Genomic DNA, 20959 nt, shown 5'->3' on the forward strand with positions numbered 1-20959 from the left:
CCCTCCCTCCCTCCCAACCCCGAACTCAGTTCACTTAGTGCTGTCTGTATAAGTGTGGGTACAGCAGTATCTAATAGAACTTAGATAACCTCTTAGGAACCAAATCCCTGAAGAAAATCCTGTCCTTTGCCTAGTAGCCATCAATAAGCCAGTAGCTCCTTCATTAGAGATGGGACTTGATGAGCCCCTCTCCCCTCGGTGCTGAGATTCGGGTTGGCTTGATCTTGTCGAGGTCTTGTACATGCAGCATAGCTATTTTGGTTTGCTCTCCTATTTAACAGTTGTCTCACTGCATATATCTGCTACCTCTGGCTCTTACCAGTCTTTCTAACTGCTTCTTCTGTAATGAACCCTGAGCTTTGGAGGAAGAGGGTGTGATATATATATATATATATATATATATATATATATATATATATATATATATCCCTTTAAAGCTGAGCACTCTATAACCCTTTTCTCTGTGTGTTGACTAGTTGTGGGTCTCTTAATCGCCATTTACTGCAAAATGAAGCTTCCCCGATGAGGCCTAAGAGATGTGCTAATCTATGAGTATAAAGATGACTTAAATGACATTACACTACTATATTACTTTAGCAAACTAATAGTAATAGGTTCTCCCCTAAAGCCTGTGGCCCAGCCAGTCATGAGTTTGTGGCCCAATTAATAGTGGCGGACATGAGTTCTATCTCGTGAGGTGGGCTTTGGATCCAATCAGAAAGCAGCTGCTTAACCCCATGATAATTGGGCCACCATTCCACTAGTAGGCCTATCTTGTCAGGCCAGTTGTTACTGTTGCTTTCAGGGTTCACAGATGGGTAAGGTTGTTGAATATTCCCCCTGCCCCAATATCATAAATAGAACCTTCTAGTACTCTTCCTTCGAAGAGAACCAGCCTGAGTTCGAGCCATATGAAAGTGATATTTTATCAGGTATAAAATAAGCAACTACCAGGTATTCACATGGTTCAGCCTAATACATGTCATTAAGTATGCCCATGTAGATTTGGAGAAGTCTAAGAATATTTCACTGTGGGGCTGGAGACATGGCTCAGCTGTTAAGAGGACCCAGAGTTTGATTCCCAGCACACTCACTGAGTGGTTCACAACTGCCTAGAACTTGAGCTCCAAAGGATCCAACTACCTCTTCTAGCCACCAGGAGCATCTACGTACACACACACACACACACTTTAAAAGACAAAAAGAGATCTTAAAAAAACAAGTCACAAATTCCAGGCAATGACACTCAACCCTCGTCCCACAACACAACAAACCACAAATGAGCAATTCATAAGCCAGAGACCTCTGATAGGCAGTTCATGACCCAGACCTGTCCACCTGAGCCCTCATACCTACCCATCCCTAAGAGGAGGGAAACAGGTTGGGAGAATCTTGCCACTGACTAGCATCTACCTATGGTCCCCACCCTCTCTGGAGACCATTTAACTCTGATCCCACAGACGAAGGTGGCTTCTGTGCCCTTCATCTGTGTGTGTCTGCTGATGCCCTGGGATGGTTTAGCACATGTATTACAACCCCCTTCCCCTGCTCTTGAGCTCTGTCTCCCAGAAGTGACCTCACTGGATAAACTTCATATAGCATCTGTAGATGTGCAGCACAGAAGCATCTCTTATGCTCACAGCCTTGGCCAAGGGACTGTTCTGCCTTCAGAACCTGGAAATAGGGCAGGAGCTATATATTGCTCAGGGGTAGAGTATTTTCCTGCTATGCATAAGGTCCTGGCTTCCATCTCTAGTACTTCCCAAACCAAGCAAACAAAAGAACCCATTTCCCATCCTTTACCGGGACTCCTCCCTCAGTGTTTCCTGCTTGTCTGCCCCCACCAACGCCTGATCTCTCCAGCTCTGGGACCCTCTTTCTAGCACTACACAGAGTCAGTCATATAGATACCTACTCCCCAAATCCTGCAGCCCTGAGGGCCCTCTCAATTTCCGTCTCAGAAGATCCTGCCAACTATCTCCATCAGTCAGCTGCCTCTGCTGAGGGTTCATAGAATTGCCACTATCTCCTTAGATACCAGCCTTGGCCTTCAGAACTGTTCAATAGTGCAGGTTTTAAGAAAGGGGAACAAGATGAAGAAAAGAAAAAAAACAAAAAACAAAAACAAAAACAAAAAACAAAAGAAAGGTGAACAAGATGGATCAAGAAGTGACAACTAAGATTGAGGAGGGTCGACATCATGTGAAGAGAACAAAGTAGAAGATTTTAAGGAATTGGACATAGAGGAGGCCAAGAAGTTGGGGAAAGAAAAGAGAATTCATATCTAGAATGAAGAAAAGGGGCCCTGAGTTTTCTTCCAACTGTTACATAATCAGGTGTATCAGCTACCTGTCGCTGCATAACCGAAGCCCTAAATCCTAGTTCGTAAAACACTGAGTCCTTTGCTCACAGTCCTCTGGGCTGGACTGTATCTGGACAGCTCATTTCTTCTCTTTGGTGTCAACTAGACACACTGAGGTATTTGATCAGATCTGAGGGTGAGCAAGGGTGATGGCGATGCCCAGGAGGCAAATTCAGGCACCTTTGCTTCCTGGACTTAGGATCCCTAGCCTGGGTCCCAGCTTGTCCCTGCTGTGAGTTTGCCATCCATACCTTGGTCAAAAGGTCTCCACTATCCTTGCTTAGAAAAGCCTTCTCTCCCTTGCAGGCAGTACCAGTGATATCATGACAAGTGACCACAGCCCTGTCTTTGCCACGTTTGAAGCAGGAGTCACATCACAATTTGTCTCCAAGAATGGTAAGCAATGGGCGGCATCAGCTTTCCTTGTTTTCCTCAAAGACCAGGAGCCTAGGGCATTTATCCTCTGGTTGCAGCTACCAATTGTCTGTGTTAGGAAAGTCCATCCTTTCCTTCCCATGGGCCCACGTCTGCCCTACCTGATCTCTTCATGTTCAGGCCACATCACAATCTCAATCCAGAGAACCTTCTTCTGAACCCATTTTGGTGTAGTTAAAAGGGGGAGGTCATAAATCAGTGTTATTAGTGTTTACCAAGGTATGGGCTGGGAGACATGGATGAATGTTTATTCATGATATATGTATGTATATGTATGTATATGTGTGTGTGTGTGTGTGTGTGTGTGTGTGTGTGTAGATGATAGGTAGATAGATAGATAGATAGATAGACAGATAGATAGATAGATAGGTAGATAGTGTGTGTGTTTTAAGTATGTCTCTTCGGGATAAGCAGGTACTTCAAGATCCCCTCAATTGTGGCACGTTTTATTTAATTCCATCTAAGTTTAAAAACAGACTCTAATTAAAGAAAATATTAATCCAGTGTTAGTGTGGGCACATAGTAGGTTGAGGTGGTGAAAGCTACATCGGTGGAATGTGGATGAAGGAGAGGGAAGGGAAACTGGGATAAACTCATGCTTAGAGCCTCAGGTATGGTTGCAAATTACCCAGCCCAGTCCTGGCTGCTAAGCTACCCTTTCTGCAGCAAAGGCTGGGTGTGCCTGTTAACAAGTCCATCCGGTCCTGTCTTAGGCGACCAGGAAGCCAAGCTGTCGTCTGCTCTACCCACTCCTTACTTCTGTGCAGCAGATAACTGATTTAGGGATGCTGGGTGTGGAGAACCCAAATACAGGCAGAGAACAACCTGTCTCACTCTGTGGTCTCTGTGCTGAGGAATGTACATGAAGATAGACCACTGTCTTTCCTTCCACTAGGTCAAATATCTATGGATCTGATGTGACCTCCCTTCTCCGCCCAAGCCTTCACACCTGTCCTGTCTCCTTCTTACATCTGGCCACCTTTGGAGCCTTTAGGCTCCACTCCTTCCTGCTGGCACCCATCCCTCCCCCTTCTCTGAGTTCTTTGGAAGAATAGTCTCCATCACCTCCCCCTTTTTCAGGCTTGGCTTTCTCCTGCTGGGACTCAGCACATAACAGATGTCTGAAAATATCGGTCACCAGTGTTGAGCTTTGATGGAACATTTGTCTAAGCAGAGTCTGGCCAAGGTGATGTGGGGTTTAGGAGAGAAAGAAGGCTGAAAGGCACAGTGGAGGTGACTCTCAAATGGCTTAGAATTTATATGGAAAGCTAGAACACTTGCTTAGAACCAGTTCAAGATCCACCCGTGTAGTGGTGCACACCTTCAGTCCTAGCACTTAGGAGGCAGAGGCAGCAGGCTCAGAAGTTCAGTTTGAGTCTGACTTAACTACATAGAGTTTGAGATCTGGTTGGGATACATATAACACAAACAAAACAAAACCCTGTTCTATAAAACAAAAACAATGAGATAAAAAAACAGATGCCTTGTAATAAATAAAATAAATATCATGTAAATTAGCATAGTTATTAACCATGTTAGCTGAAGGCCAATGAGATACAGATTCCAGATTAGGGGCCGGTCATAACTGCCTGAGGAAGAGCAGGTCTCCCTAGCAGATTTGGGTGTTGAGCCTCGAAGTCTCGGTATGAAGTCTGTGCCACAATTAGTGGGGAAATCTGGGTGTGTTAGCTCATGCCTTTAATCCTAGCAATTGGGAGCTTGAGAATTTGATGTAGGAGGATCACAAGTTTGAGGCCAGCCTTGGCTACATAGTCCATAGGCAAGCCTGGACTATATAGCAAAAAGAGGGAAAGAGGGAAAGAGGGGAAGGGTGAAGGGGAAGAGAGGAGAGAGAGACAGACAGAGACAGACAGACAGGCAGACAGACAGATAGACAGACAGGGAAAGAGACAGAGACGAGCAGAGAGAGAATTAATTAGTTGTAAGACTAGAGTGAGGTTGAGGGGTTGCCTGAGGCCACACAGATTGTTGGCAAAACTGAGATCATAGCCAGATCTTGGGTCCTTGCTGTCTTTTCTCTTTCTGACCTGCACCCTATATGGCCAGCCTGTGACAGATCAGAGAACCTGTGGCCATCAACAGAGATACTGAGCTTGGGTGCTGAGTCATGAAGCTTTCCTTTAAGACAAATCTCTCCTTCCAGCCTGGACATTTCCCATCTGTGGGTCCAGAGAGGGAGCCTGGCATAGTGAATGCACACAGAGAAGAAAAACCCAGAGAGAAGCTGGAACCTCCATCTTCAGGTATTGTATAGAGATAAATCCTAGTCTCCCATGTTCTAGGTCCTGGCACTGTGGACAGCCAAGGGCAGATTGAGTTTCTTGCATGCTATGCTACACTGAAGACCAAGTCCCAGACTAAGTTCTACTTGGAGTTCCACTCAAGCTGCTTAGAGAGTAAGTGCCTTGTGAACTACACTTTGGGGGATTCTTTCACATAAGTTCCTTTCCATTAGTGGTTGGTCCCTCACCCAGTTCTCTCTGTGTGTCTCTGTCTCTGTGTCTTTGTCTCTCTCTCTCTCTCTCTCTCTCTCTCTCTCTCTCTCTCTGATAAGAATACATGGATGGACTTCAGTGGGTTCAGCTAAAGGTGGGGTACCTATGGGGCTACTTAGTGGCTATGAGGCCCTTTCCCCACCCCTGAGGTCTGTTCTTCTACTGCCTCAGCCCTAGAGATAGAGGCAGCCACTGGTGTCCCTCTGCCCCCTTTGTCCCCTCTGTTCCCGACTTGTCTGTCAACGTTCTCTAGGAAGACTCTTACCCATTTGAGTTTCCACCAAACTGAGTTCTTACTCAGCAAGAGCCCTGGGCAAAGCTCCAGGATGCTGCAGATCTACCTGGGTCGAAACAGCTGCTACTGCCTGCTTGCCGTTGCCCTGACCTTCCCTTGCCCTTTCCGTATTGTGGCTCTTGTGTTGTAGGGCTCACTGTGACTGGGAGCAAGGTAGAGATGGACAGTCCATTTCTGGTGGCAAAACGTTGAACACCCACGATGCTCATGAAGGATCCTTTCTATATAACATCTCCAGGCATACTGTCTGAGACTCCCATCCAAGAGAATTATATGCTTTCTAAGTCTCCCTGAGATGGTTTGAAGAGTGATGGGGGAAGGGGAGGAACCGACCCTGCAAACAGAGGAACGACTGTCTGCTTATAGAGCCCAGGAGAGCTACCAGCCACGATCCTGCCCCCTCACACCTTTCTGCACCTTCCTTCAATGCATCCCAGCCCTTCCTGGGAATATGCCACCTTCACCGCAACATCCTGAAGCCCCAGCTCAGCAGCCAGGGCCAAAGCACTCCTAACAGGGATGAGGGGCTTTGTGCGGGTGTTTTTAATAAACTATCGAGACATTTGCATAGATTTCTATGGAAACAGCATATTAGGAGGCTTAAATTAGAATTTCAAAAGGCTGCTATCTTGAGTGGCGTGGGAAGTGGGACGAGCTGTCATGCTTCCCAATCTCCCTGCCTGAGGAGTGATGACTTCTTTGTTGCCTGGGATGCTGCAAAGAAGAATCAAAAAGGAGGGGGAAATCTCTTTGATTTTTTCCTAAATATAATTAGACTGTGTTGGCAAATGACCATCCTTCAAACAAAAACAGAATCCCCAGAAAGCCTGACTCCTAAATGGTTCGGAGGCCTCAGAGACATGAGAAGAGAAAGACAGTCCTCCGTGGTCGAGGAAGACGACCCTTGGAGTCCTTCTTGTCTGGTTCTCACTCTGTGGTCTGCAAACCCAGTTTCTTATTCTCTAACAGGTTTTGTCAAGAGTCAGGAAGGAGAAAATGAAGAGGGAAGTGAAGGAGAGTTGGTGGTGCGGTTTGGAGAGACTCTTCCCAAGGTAATACAGAAAGAGAATGCGCCTGGGGCAGAGAGCTGCAGCAATGCAGGCTAGTGTGCAGCTGCTGCAGTGCAGGCTAGAGGGCGGCTGCAGCAGGTCTGTCCAGAGTACAGCTTCAGCAATGCAGGCTAGTGTGCAGCTCCTGCAGTGCAGGCAAGTATGCAGCTGCTGCAGCAATGCAGGCTAGTGTACAGCTGCTGCAGTGCAGGCAAGTATGCAGCAGCAGCAATGCAGGCTAGAGGGCAGCTGCAGCAGTGCAGGCTAGAGGGCAGCTGCAGCAGGTCTGTCCAGAGTACAGCTTCAGCAATGCAGGCTACTGTGCAGCTGAAGCTGGTCCGCCCAGGGTGCAGTTGCAGCAGGTCCATCCAGACTGTAGCCATCCCAGACCAAGGCCAAAGAGACCAGCTTAGACATTATTTCAAGGGACTTAGGGCGCGCTTTGTGCTTTTCACCATGGATTGATGACCTCGATATTCCTAAGTGGTTTTCAGCCCTGCTGTGCCCACTCCCCTTCGGTTATTACCTACTTAGTGCTCGCAGTGGTTAAGACTGAATCGAAGCCTCTGCAAGCGCTAAGCAAGCATTGAGCTATGTCCCTGATGTCCCTGAACACTTTTTAGCAGCAGGAAGTTGAGGGCAATGCTGACATTCAAGAGTCTGTCACTCATCAAGCCCCACCTCTAGCAAACCACAGGATATTTCAAGCCCTGAAGGCCTTCGGTGAGGAGACACGTTTCCCCAGGAGAGCAGGCCTAGGGTGTCTCCTTTAATGCAGCCTTAGTCCTTGGAGAGGTAGAAGGAGAAGGATGGCACTGCGGGTCTCATTTCAGACCTAGCTGCTGGGCCTTCCCTTGGCCTCTGCGATATGCAAAGAAGGGAAGGAAAAAATGGAAGCAATGGACCAGGGACCTAAAAGTTCAACCTAGTTTAGGAGATGGGGGTGGGCAGGGAAGAAAACTATTCCTCACTTGGCTGAGCAATGGGGTGCACCTGCTCTCTTGGGCATAGAGAGCCAAGACCTGAGTTTGCTTAAAAGAACATATTCAGTTCCATTTTGCTATGTATTGATTTGTAAGCTTTATTTATTTATTTTATGTATATGAGTGCTCTATCTGCATGTACATCTGGATGCCAGAAGAGGGCATTAGATTGCATTACAGATGGTCGTGAGCCACAGTGATATGGTTGCTCGGAATTGAACTCAGGACCTCTAGGAGAGCAGCCAGTGCTCTTAGCCACTAAGCCTCTCTCTTGCTCTTCTGATGTATTCAAACACCAAGACTGATGACCCTCATTTACCTGTCCTTACCTGCCCTCACCTGTGGACTCTAATCCAGTGTCTCCTCTGCAGCTAAAGCCCATTATCTCTGACCCTGAGTACTTACTGGACCAGCACATCCTGATCAGCATTAAATCCTCTGACAGTGACGAATCCTACGGTGAGCATCCCAGGCCAGGGACCTTACCTGCCCATGAGCCTCAACCTCTGAAGTGAGGGTGATGGTGGCTTAGCCTTTCAAGAAAGCTTGTCTGCCACTGCCCATCATGCCCTGATGCTGCCTCTTCCTCTGTCCCAGAGGGACTTTTCCTAGTGGGTTACCATCCCTGCTTCTGCCAGCAGCCACCCACTTAGCTTAGCCTTGCTGAGCGAGCTGCGGGTACTATGTAATTTAATCTTGGCCTTAAGAGACAGGTTCTGTTCCCCTGTGAGTAAATAGGTAAACTGAGGTTCACAGAGGTCAAGTGACTGACTCCGCCAGGTTACACAGGTAGTCCTCAGCTGAGCTATGACTTGAGCCTGAGTCTGTGCCTGTGCCACTGTGCCTCTCGTTTGTCCCCAACCAGACCCTCAGACCCAGGTACAGAACATTAGCCCCTTCCTGCTGCCAGGCCAGCTCTCCAGTCTGTCTCCTTTTTCTTTCAGACTTTTCTTTGTATAGAAGTTTTAAACTGACTTACACTCTTACCTGCTAATCTGATTTTGTTTATTTCTTGTACTGTTTCGAACCTTGGAAAGTGAGCTTTCCCTATAGCAGTCAGATTAACATTTGATACCCATTTCCCAGGTGGATTTTCAAGGATTTAATTTTTTCTCCCAGCATTGATCTGTATAGAGTTCTTTTTCCTATGAGGCTTCTTCAGGCATTTGCTCCAAATTGCTAAGGCATCGATCGAAAGGGTTTGTTGGTAATCCCTGCCTGGCCACTTGCGGCAAAGAACTGTCTCCCAGTGGTACAGCCATATCTCTAAGCGTGCCCTATATCTGTCTAAGGCCAAGATTTTCATGTTTGATGTCTCTCCTCTCGCCAGGTGAAGGCTGCATTGCCCTTCGTCTGGAGACCACAGAGACTCAGCTTCCCATCTACACACCTCTCACCCACCATGGGGAGATGACCGGCCACTTCAGGGGAGAGATTAAGCTGCAGACCTCCCAGGGCAAGATGAGAGAGAAGCTCTACGGTAGGCCAGCCCCCTCCCGGCATTCCCAGAGGCCATTGCACTAAGGATATATCCTTTCTTTCAGCAAAGCTATCAAGTATCTATGAGTAGAATAGAGCACGGCTGGAAAGTCTCTTGGGTAGCACAGTGATGCCCAATTGTAATCCTGGCACTCAGGAGGCTGAGGCAAGATCATGAGTTCAAGGCTAGCCTGGGTGACATAGTGAGACAATGTCTTTGATGAGAAGAGAACAAGTCATTTGTCTCTCACAAGTGCTCTGTGAGCCAAGTATGATTATCTCTACTTGGCAGATGGAGAACCCGAGGCTAGATGGCTGGCTAAAGGTTGCAAACTCAGGCCACGCCAAGTTCACCCAGGGCCAAGCAGGAGTTGGTAGACACAGTGCTTGCTTCCCTGTCATGACAATAGCAAGCGTAGGAACTCACAAGATGGGCCGTAGGGGGCTGGCTTCTCGTGCCAGGGAAGGCTCTAGTGCACCAAGGGCCACTGCTTCTGTGTATGTGACTCTCCTGTGCCCCATGAGAGAACTTCTCTCTAGCAGGACAGTGGGTTGAAGAGATAGTGGGTCATCACCTAGCAACCACACGCCAGATTCAGAAATAAAGCTGGGGGTCCCTTTAAGCTGGCTTATAGAGGCCCCTCCATAAACAAATTAGCTCTGCATGGAAAGTTCTCTTACAGGTGACCTAATGGTTGTTCTAAGTTTGTTCTTATCTGACAAGAAATGTTGGTTTTTGTCCCTGGCTGAGCTAACAAGTTAGAAATATTTCATGAAATAACAACTAGCTCGTAAGTATCTGTTCTCCTTCAGGACCCGTGGCAGGCATCATTAAACAATCACTGAGCATAAGGATTTTGAAACCTGAAAATCTTGCTTGAAGTACCTCTCCCAGTAGCCACTATTGACTGTCCAGCTTTGGCCTGCAAATAGATACCACTTTGCCATTTCTAACCCACGTAGTGGCTGGGTTCTCACATTTTTTTTTTTTTTTCTGAACGTTCTCTTCTAGACTTTGTGAAGACAGAGCGGGATGAGTCCAGTGGAATGAAGTGCTTGAAGAATCTCACTGGCCACGATCCCATGAGGCAGTGGGAGCCTGCTGGCAGGTAGATGAAACTTGCTAAGACTTATTAAAACTAGCTAGGCTGTGTGAGCCAGAGTCCAGGAGAGGGTAAATTGGGACACAGGAAAGCCAAGGTCAGAGAAGAAATGCTGTCGTCCAGAGGAGCCACTCCCCAACCTCAGTTTCATATCCTAAGTTCAAATCCTCATCTCTGGGAGATCAAAGCCTTGGAGAACGTTTCCATGTAGGAAGAATTCAGCTCAACCAGCTTTTAATGGACACCTATCAGGAAGAAACCAATGTAAATACAGTATAGTCCATGACCTACAGACTTACCACCAGCTAGTGGAAGGATGAGCAGTCCAGGAAGAAGGAGTTATAGATGACTGAATAATTCCAGGGCAAAAGTTGCTTCTTCTGTGTCCAGGGAGGCCAGGAACACAAGTGGTCAAAAGTCACCATTCTTGACTTCCAAGTTTCATTTCTGTGGCTGTGGCAAATGCCCTGATGAAAAGGTAGCATAGGGAGGAAAGGGATTGCTTGACTTTCAAGCCCACATTGTAGTCTATTGTTGTGGAGAAGTCAGGGCAGGAACCTAAAGTATCCCACTGACAGTCAAGAGCAGAGAGGATAAACCCATGCGTCCTTGCTTGCTCTCAGTTAGCTTTCTTCACTCGTACACAGTTCAAGGCCCAGCCTAGGAAATGGTGCCACCCACGGTGGACTGAGTCTTCCTACATTAATTAACAATGAAGACCAGTCTCTATAGACATACCCACAAGCCAAACTTATCTAGTTAATATTTCATAACAACTCTCTTCCCTGGTGATTCTAGATTGTGCCAAGAGGGCAAGAGCACAGAGGAGTGTAATGGGACATGCCTCTAATTCCAGAACTCAGGAGGTAGAGACAGGCTGATCTTCTTGTGAGTTCAAGGCCAGCGTTTTCTACACAGTGAATTCCAGGACAGTCAGAGCTACATAATGAGACCCTGTCTCAAGAAACAAAATAAAACAAAACACAGAAAGACTAGCATCGTGACTAACAGGAAAGACTGATTTGAGAGTAACCTGGGCATTCCAGTCTATGTTGATTCCTGATATCAGAATCACCTCTGTTTCCTGATGCGGTCTTGTTAGTCCTTCTGAGATGGAGCCCAGTGTGGAGCAAGGTTTGGTGTGTGACTACAAAGATTGCCTCGCCTGTCCTTCTTAGCACCTCTAACCTCAACCTCTGTGACTGCACACTCACTCGCTGTTCTGATGCCTCACACAGAATGTGCAAACCAACATGTCCCACGTGACTGTCCACCCTGCCTGGGGAAATGTACTCTTGAGCACACCTCCCACAGCCCTGGGCCCGCCAGCTTCTCATTCTGCTCTCTCCATGTGCTAACTTATCTTCAGTGAACCTTACAGCAGGCCAGTCTCTACCCCTGACCGCAGGACCTTGGCCCCTTTCCACAGCATCCTCCTTTCTTTTTCGCTCTTCTGCATTTCATATAAGTTCAATTCACAAGACAGCCTTGAGCTGATCTTCTCCAGCCATGTTCTGCCTAGTGGGTCTCCACTCTCCTGCCTGTCTCAACTTGATCTCTTGTGTCTCTTTGCCAATATTACGTACGTACCAGAATGAGTAAATGAATTGTTGTACCCCAGAAATAAAGGTACTAAGAGGCTGAGAAGCCGAGGAACATTTTCCTCAGGCTGGTGCCAACCAAGAAGGGAAGATGGCTTCAGGTGTACCTCCACATCTTCCTACAGGGTCCCTGCATGTGGAGTCTCCAGCCTCAATGAGATCATCAATCCAAACTACATTGGTATGGGGCCTTTTGGACAGCCCCTGCATGGGAAATCAACCCTGTCCCCAGACCAGCAACTCACAGCCTGGAGTTATGACCAGCTACCCAAAGATTCCTCCCTGGGGCCCGGTCGGGGAGAGGGTCCTCCAACCCCTCCCTCCCAACCACCTCTGTCGCCAAAGAAGTTTTCATCCTCTACAGCCAACCGAGGTCCCTGCGCCAGGGTGCAAGAGGCAAGGTGAGTGTCCTCTGAAATGTGTGTGTGTGTGTGTGTGTGTGTGTGTGTGTGTGTGTGTGAGTTTCTGCTCAAAAGCATCCCTTGGGGGCTCCCAAGGATGACGGCCTGAGACGGCAGAGTTGTAGTAGGGTCTGCCCACTACTTTGGCTTCTGCCTGTCTAAAACAGTTGGTGCAACTTTATTTCAAAGGAGATTGGGTTGGGAGTTGCCAAGAAAGGCATCTTCTTATAAAAACTGCATTTACTGACAAAGACATTTCTCAAGCCAATAACATTCTATGCCATCCTCCCTCCCTGGAGGTCTCAGTGGAAAGGAGGTGAGGATTTCTGAATAGACACCATCATCTACCACAAATCTCTCTTTCCTTAAAGACAAGCATACATGTTCTCATATATAACTGTCTGGATCCTCCTGCTAGTGGCCATTGGAAACATACATTGGGATTAGGAACCCAAACAAAGGCAGAGCTGTCATCCTGCAGAGGGAACTGGCCAGAGCAGGTTTAGGAGCAAGGGCCACAGAGCCCAGAGATAAAGTCCCTAAGCAGATATGGGAAACACTAGATGGGAATCCCATTCCTACAGGATGACAGATGGCCATCTAGACCTAGTGACGTCTAGAACTAGTCAACAGTGACACAGATGCATCTCCTCCCCAGCTGCCTTCAGCACTTTGTGGTGACACAGACTCTCATATTCAGCTTATTTTCTGAGTGCTCTTTCTTTTCTTCCCTCTTCAGAACTTCAGTTCCTTAGCAAAGCCAGCTCATAGTAATCAGGAACCCATGCTGGGGCATCACCCACAGTGTGGTTCTCTCCCAGACCCTCCAAGTCAATGCCTAAACCAGGCCTGCCTGGGGATTCCTGTGGAGAGGCACTGATAGTCCTGTGCCTTAGCTGTTAGCTGAACTAGCTGAAAGGTAGGAAGGTAGGTCCCTTAGCCAGATCTAAGTCTACTTCCGAGGAGCAAGGGAGAAATAGCCCTGGTATCCATCCCTGGGAATGGAGATCACGGTATCCATCAAGTAGGTACTGAGGTACTTGTTGACAATGGCAATCTCTTTTGAGTCCCCATGAAGTAAAGCTAGAAACAGCCACAAAGAAAATAGGAGTTGATGCAGTAATCCTCAGAGGTTCCCAGAATCGAAGTCACTTTGTGCTTCACACGGTGAACAGAGAGCTTGATGGGAACATGTTCCCTCCAGCCCCAGGTGACAGCACAGGGGTAGACCTCTATCAGGGAGGGCTCTACAGGACTAGGTAGCAATGGCCACCCATCCCTCAGTTGCCCGAGGCTACCCCAACTTTAGCATTTAAAAGTCCCATCTCCTGGAAAACACTTCAATCCTAGTAAGCTTGGACCACTGCCATATGAGGGCAAGCAAGACTGTGTGCTGAGAAAGGAGAATCTGCTCAGGCCCTGACCTGCGTCCATAGTCCTCTGTACGAGAACTGACTCTGTCCCCTGGATAAGGGTTTGGTTTCCTGTTACCTGTACTCAAACTCTTTTTTTTTTTTTTTTTTTTTTTTTTGACTAAAACTGGTGAGTTTAATCTGTTTTTCCTAACCTCCCACTAAGGATAGCAGGAGCACTCTGGACACTGCTGGAGGGGCACTTTCTAGCTTCCATCCCATTGGCTCCATCCTCTGGCCTCTCCATCTCTGTAGCTGAGTGGATAGTCAGGTGCTAAGCCTTTAAGGTTTCTCTTAATTAAACACACACACACACACACACACACACAAGGGGGTGTGTTTTGCTTACTTCTGTCCACCACAATGTTCTTAGAGGCCCGAAGATCAGAAGCCAGAAGAGGATATTGGATTCCCAAGAACTGCAGTTACATATAGTTGTGAATCACTATGTAGATGCTGGAAATTGAACCTGGGTCCTCTGGAAGAAGAGCAAGCACTCCCAATCACTGAGCCATCTCTTCAGCTCCTGACCTTGTGTTTTCACTTCCTATCCAGCATCCTCCATCATCTGAGACATTGTGATCAGGATACATCTCTCACACACACACCTCTTCCTTAGACCTAACCAGACTAGAGGTCTTAGAGGATCCAGACAGGTTCAAGAGGGCCACAGACAAGGGATAGCTTTTGGCATGTGTCAAGGTCTCAGCATTTCTGGATATGTGGTGACTTCTAGTTTTTCCAGAAAGTGAAAGGCAGGCTGGTGAGTTGGCTCAGTGGGTAAAGTTGCTTGCCACCAAGACTGACCATCTGAGTTTAGTCCCTAAAACTGATGTAGGAGAAGAGTATTGCTCCTATGAGCTGTCCTCTGACCTGCACACTTGTGCATGGCTTTCTCCTTTTCGTTCAGTCTAGGATTCCAACCTAAGGAATGATGCCGCCCATAGTGGGCAAGTCTTCCCACCTAATTAGCTAATCAAGATAATTCCCCAGAGGCTATCTTCCAGGTAATCCTAGATCTCATCAAGTTGACAACTGAGTCAACTATCACAGAAACTGTGCCTCCCAGAGCCCTCCAGAAAAAAAGGCTTTAAACCCCTCAGAGGAATAATGTGACTATTGGTCCCTGAGCCCAAGGTTTGTTTTGTAGTGCGTGGCAGCTTTGTTGTCATAGCAGCATCTCATGCATAAGTAGTTGCTTCTTATATGTTACTCCTTCTACCAAATGTCCAGAGATAGCCAGCCCCTTTGTTCATGGATGTTCTTGTTTAAACAAAATTAAGGCCTCTGAGGACAGCACCTCTACCTCTGAGACAGGATCTCTCTATTATGTATTATATATGGCTGTGTTGGGAATATGTAGACCAGGCTAGTGTCACAGGTCTGCCTGTCTCTGCCTCACAAGTACTGGGATTAAAGGTGTGAGCCACCACATCTAGCTTTTTCATTTCTCCTTAATGTGCTGATTTTAAAAAGTCATCACTTGAGGCGACACATGGAGGTAAGATATGCTGAAGAGGCAGAGGCAGGGAGGATCATGAGTCCTTCCTGGTCTATACCTTTAGCCCAGCATGGTATTACATGCCTTTAATCCCAGCACTCAGCAGACAGAGAGGTGGGTGGAATTGTCAGTTCTATATCAGCCGGAGATATATAGTGAATCTTGATGTTTAAAAAGAAAAATTCTCAAGACAGAATTCATGTAAAATTATCCCCTAGAAAATGAGTAATTTGGTGGCATTTCTATGCTGCATGCTATATGATCACTGCTGTATTTAGTTCCAGAGCATTTTTATCATCCCTAAATGAAACCCAGAGGCATGAAGCATTTACTTCCCATGTCCTGACTTCTGAACATGTTTTCTCCCCGTTCTCCTCTCCTCTTCCTCGTGGTTCCAGACCTGGTGATCTGGGAAAGGTGGAAGCTCTGCTACAGGAGGACCTGCTGCAGACGAAGCCCGAGATGTTTGAGAACCCACTGTATGGGTCCATGAGTTCCTTCCCTAAGCTGGTGCCCAGGAAAGAGCAAGAGTCTCCCAAGATGCTGCGAAAGGAGCCCCCGCCCTGCCCAGACCCAGGAATCTCATCACCCAGCATCGTGCTCCCCAAAGCCCAAGAGGTGGAGAGTGTCAAGGGGACAAGCAAACAGGCCCCTGTGCCTGGCCTTGGCCCCACACCCCGGGTCCGCTCCTTTACCTGTTCCTCTTCTGCTGAGAGCAGAATGCCCAGTGGGGACAAGAGCCAAGGGAAGCCCAAGGCCTCAGCCAGTTCCCAAGCCCCAGTGCCAGTCAAGAGGCCTGTCAAGCCTTCCAGGTCAGAAATGAGCCAGCAGACAACGCCCATCCCAGCTCCACGGCCACCCCTGCCAGTCAAGAGTCCTGCAGTCCTGCAGCTGCAACATTCCAAAGGCAGAGACTACCGTGACAACACTGAACTTCCTCACCATGGCAAGCACCGCCAGGAAGAGGGGCTGCTTGGCAGGACTGCCATGCAGGTATGTTGAGCCGTATGTATATGTGTGCATATGCATGTGTGCGTGTATGTGCATGAGTGTGTGTGCATTTGTTTGCATGCAGGCATGAATGTGTGTGTGCATTCATTTGTGTGTATATGTGCGTGTGTGTGTGTGTGTGTGTGTGTGTGTGTGTCTGTGTGTGTGTGTGTGTGCGTGCGCGCGCGCGTGTCCTGGGATGTGCTCTGTGAAGAAGGTTTGCACCTGGGGTTTGTACCTGGCATCTGTCCCTGTTCCCGACTGGTCCAACAGGGCACCGGCAGTGACTCTTGAGAGCAACAGAGAGAAGCTGTTGACAAACTCCTACCCCTGTAGAGTAAGGGAGTCTAAGTCATTTATATTTTAGTCTTATCACCCTTAATTAGGATATGTACTTAAAACATTCCTAGTATTTTAGACATTTCAGGCAGAATATCCCCTTCCTATAGAATAGATTTATTCTAGAGCAAAACTAACAATGACTTAAACGCACACACAGTTGAGGCTGGACATGATAGTACACCGCTACGGTCCCAGTACTCTGAACATCTAGAGCAAGAGGACTGGGAGCTGAAGGTCAGCCTGGGCCAAATGGTGAGACAGACGGGCCACAGCAGCAGTGAGAGCTAAGGCTGTAGCCCAGTGGGAGAGTACACAGGAAGCCCTCAGGTGGATGAATCTCCAGCATCATAAGAAACAGACCCCAGAGCTAGTCTGCTGGCCATTCCGTTAGTGTATTTATTGCAGCGCTGAGGATCAAACTCGGGACCTTACACTAGGCAAACGCTATACCACAGTCCTGTGTTGGACTTAAATCCCAAGTCTCTACTGCACAGCTCTATGCCTCTTTAAACCACCAAAAAGAAGCTATCCGTGCTGTCTGCTGTATGGAATTATGGGGAGAAGTAGATTATGCCATACACTGTTACTGTATGTATTTCATATGTACTGTGCTTATAACATATGCATGAATTAGCTTAGAAGGCCTTAGGACAGTGTGGCTCTTTCACATTAGCCTGACCTAACTTATAGCACTAGGGGTCAACTGTGGCCTGGAGGTGGCAAGGGTCACTGATAGCCCTTCTGTTCTTGTCTTACAGTGAAGTCCTTGGTGAGCTGCTGGTGATGGGAGCCCGGAGGAACGGCACAAAGCAGATCTACGCCTCTCTCAGGATGCCTCTTGGAGGACCTCCTGCTAGCTCTTCTTGCCTAGCTTCAAGTCCGAGACTGTGTATTTTTTCAGGAAAGGGACTCACATCTCTGTGGTCCGAGGAGTGTGCTGGCTGCCACACTGTGCAACAGATGCTGAAGCTGGATGGCAAACACACGCCATATGGACAACAGACAGCAGCACCTGGGTCCCCAGAAGTTGGATTCCTGGGCCTTCTTCCAGTCGCTGTTTTAGAGAAAGGAACTGAGCTGCTCATCCAAGGGTGAAGATATAAATAATAATATTATTAATAATAATAACGGTCAGGTGCCATGTGCTGTGTTAAGTGCTTTATGAACATTTGTCAGGCTGGCCTCCAGAGCTGAGGTTCCAGTCAATCTGAACCCTATGCCCAGACCCACTAATCCCAAATGATGGGTCCTGAAGATGTTTAAACAAAGCATTAAGAAAACCAGCAATCTCTTAGAGCTAACTGGCTGGGCTCTACTGCAGGGACCTGAACAGTCTGCATGGCTAAATAGCACAAGGAGCCCAGCCCTGTCCAGCTTCAGAGATCCAAGCTGCTTGAGCTGGGGTTGTCACAGGCCTGATTCTCTTGGCTTTTATTGGGTTTTGAGTCTGCTAGAGTCAGAGATCAGCTCCAACTCTCCAGTGAAGAGATCTGGCCTCAGTCCAAGCCAGCCACGTCAGACCCCTGCTGAGCCTATGGACCAAGAAATACTTCCTGTGCCACTAGAGGTGGGCAGTTATCATCTTACCCTGAGTTGGGTCAAGCCCACCCCACCCCTGCCCTGCAACATTTCTGATGTACTGAGGAGGGATCTCCACCATAGTTCCCAGTGGCTGAGCTCTCCAGCTCGCTATCAGGGAAGGTGAGCCTTGGTCCCAGGCTCTCAAAATAGTGCAGCCTCTTCTTCCCAAGCTCTGTGCTGTACCCCGTGTCCTTGGTTACCAGGAGCTTAGGGTGCTGATGTCTTTTCTTGTCTTGCTTTTTGATATATCAGGATTAATGTAGGAAACCAGACCTAGGTTGTTCAGGAGAGCAGGTTTATCCCCCGTGTTTCTCAATCTGAGTGACCAATAAATTGTGCCTTTCTAACTGGGTTTCCTGACTGTGTGGCATCTTCCTGATACCCAGGGCCACAATTCTTCCCTGTGCTGTAACTACTGCAGAGGCACTTTGGGGCAGGGAGATACAGCTGAGAGTTCCTGATGGCCAGAAAAAAATAGTATCCTCACCATGGAGACAGTCTGAAGATGGGCATGGACAAGGGTGGACATCACTCCTTTCATGCATATGTCTGTGTGGGACTCCAAGTGTCCTGTAGCCACGCAACTTTCACAAGTGTCCTCTGATACTAGCTGACCAATGACCAACAGTCCCACAAGTTCTGATTATTCTAGAGACAACAGACTCATACAAACCATCCCTGGGACGTGGGTTCACAGGTTAGGGATTGGCTAACCAGCCAGAAGGCCAGCATAGATACAACTTGGCACCACTTGCAAAGTGTCATGGCCCAGATCACCATTCCTTCCACCTTCCATCACCTGCTCACAGACCCCAGGCCTAGGTTCTAAACAGAGCTCCAGGGAGCAACATCACTACTTGATGGTAGGCTCAAGGCTGAGAATATTCCAGAACAGCTCCTCACCTCAACTTAGGTGAATGTCTCTCCTCCCGCAGATTCACTGCTTGGTCCCCATAATGAATTTCACCCCCAACTCCAGCATTCTGACACAGTGAACCAAGGTAGAGACACAACAGGAGATTCCTTGATATTCTAGAGGGAAGCGTAAACATTCTCCACCCTGCTGTTCCTCAGCCCCCTTGTCCTGGTCACCCGCCCTTGGTCACACTCCCTGCAACCCCAGAGCTGAGGACCGAGACGCTATTGCCTTTGTTACATGGGATTCCTGCTACTACAGTGGGCTGGCTTGCTGTGGGAGGTGCCTGCGGCTGCTCATCCACAGAATAGTTATTTGCTCCTCCAGGTAGATACCCAGGTCTCCCTCTCATTTCTGCAGGCTAAAGGAGAAGCAAGGCCGGACATCGGCGTGCTTCTGGTCCCTTCATTCTGAGCTCACCTCAGCAGAATCTAGCTCCATTTTCATCTCCCTCTACAGTCCAACTTACTGTCTTAAGAACCTAGCTTTGCATGTGGATGGTCAGCTGGGGCCCCCTGATGCCCAAAACTGGAAACGGCAGAACTGAAATTTCATTCTTGTCCTCCTAGGCTCAGTCCTGTACAGTTATGTGGCCACTTCTCTGGACTCTGGACACCATCTCCCGGGACCCACTCCAGTTAGCTCTCTCTTCCCAACCATTCCATCCTACCCCCCACCCTCCAACACTCAGTTCTCCCTTCTATGGCAGAGGAATGGGGAGCCAGACACTGTCCCCCTGGCACTTCAGTTTTCTTTCACTGAGCTCCATAACCAAGAAGGCAGGGCAGTTCTCCAAGCTTTGCTCACAAACTGCCCCACCCCTAAGACAATACCTCACCCCTAAAATTATAGATTGACAGTCACTTTGTCTTTCCAGAAGTAAATTTGCCCTTCTCCTTATGGCTATACAGAGCTAATCAAAGCCCAGATTTCCTGTTGCCATAATATGGCGTCTGGAATGAGTGAATATATCCGCATCTAATCTCTATACCACTGGTCCAGATGGGTGGCTACTGCCCTGCCAGGTCACCCGGGGAACTAGACAGGTAGCCATTGTACTCTTCCTCTGTCCAGTATTTCTGTTGCTTTACTGTGGCTTTCAAACCACCAATAGGAGGGAGCCAAGTGAGTCACTGTGAGCAAAGCTCTCTCCTGCAGAAACCTTCCCTAACCCCAGCCTACCAGGTCTGTCTTTGCTGGTCCTTAAAATAGCTCCTCTCTTGCTGCAAACTAATTTCCATGGAGACCCAGCTATGGAAAGACCTAGAAGCTTTCTATGAGGCAGTTAGCTCACTCCTAGCCTTCACTCCAACAGAGAGACCTTTTATGATGCAAATATCTGGTCTCACCCCCACATTTACCTACCCCCCCCCCAGGTCCCATTCTGGGAAAACTGCTCTGCTTCACACAGGAACTCACACAGGCACATGAAGTCCCGATACTGACAATATATGTCTGCTGATTCTCTGGTTGGTGGAGGCTCTGAGCTGATCATTTCTGTCAGCTCCCAGAAGACCCACCCATTGGTACAGCATTTCGGCAATCTCGGATTTGATGTTCTCCATCATCTACTCAAACAGGGTTGTGCTGGGCCTGAGGAAACCACGTGGCAGGACATGGCCATGGATGAGGGTCAGACAGAAAGGGATTTAAATACTTTATTTTGTGTTTCCTGAAACATAGAGTCTCGAACAAGCCCAGCAACCTAAGTTGGATTCCCAGAACGAATGTCAAAAGCTGGGTGCAGCTCATGCATCTGTAATCCCAGCACTCCTACTAAGAGGTAGAAAGAAGAGACAGGAGAATTGCCTAGAAACTCATGGGTCAGAAAGCCTGGAGTGTGTATACATCGTAGCAGCAGAAACAAGAGAACCCATGCCTTAACTAAACTGAAAGTGAGAGCCAACTCCCAAAGGTGGTACTCTAACCTCCACACACACACACACACACATACACACACACACACACACACACACACACACACACACACTGT

General features: G+C 48.0%; 1 protein-coding gene across 2 annotated transcripts in view; it reads left to right on the top strand.

Annotated features, from left to right (window-relative positions):
• Inpp5d (inositol polyphosphate-5-phosphatase D) overlaps positions 1 to 18402 on the top strand; it is a 103815-nt gene extending 85413 nt beyond the window's left edge. For both annotated transcript variants that reach the window (XM_031368317.1, XM_031368318.1), the window contains exons 19-27: positions 2669 to 2758; positions 5101 to 5214; positions 6578 to 6660; positions 8012 to 8099; positions 8971 to 9120; positions 10132 to 10228; positions 11949 to 12224; positions 15536 to 16130; positions 17228 to 18402. In XM_031368317.1, coding sequence (XP_031224177.1) covers positions 2669 to 2758; positions 5101 to 5214; positions 6578 to 6660; positions 8012 to 8099; positions 8971 to 9120; positions 10132 to 10228; positions 11949 to 12224; positions 15536 to 16130; positions 17228 to 17230 — 1496 coding nt within the window. In that variant the 3' untranslated portion in view covers positions 17231 to 18402. The remainder of the gene's footprint in view (positions 1 to 2668; positions 2759 to 5100; positions 5215 to 6577; positions 6661 to 8011; positions 8100 to 8970; positions 9121 to 10131; positions 10229 to 11948; positions 12225 to 15535; positions 16131 to 17227) is intronic.
• The last annotated feature ends 2557 nt before the right edge of the window (positions 18403 to 20959 follow it).

Source organism: Mastomys coucha, unplaced genomic scaffold (assembly GCF_008632895.1).
Source record: "Mastomys coucha isolate ucsf_1 unplaced genomic scaffold, UCSF_Mcou_1 pScaffold14, whole genome shotgun sequence".
Classification (NCBI taxonomy): Eukaryota; Metazoa; Chordata; class Mammalia; order Rodentia; family Muridae; genus Mastomys; species Mastomys coucha.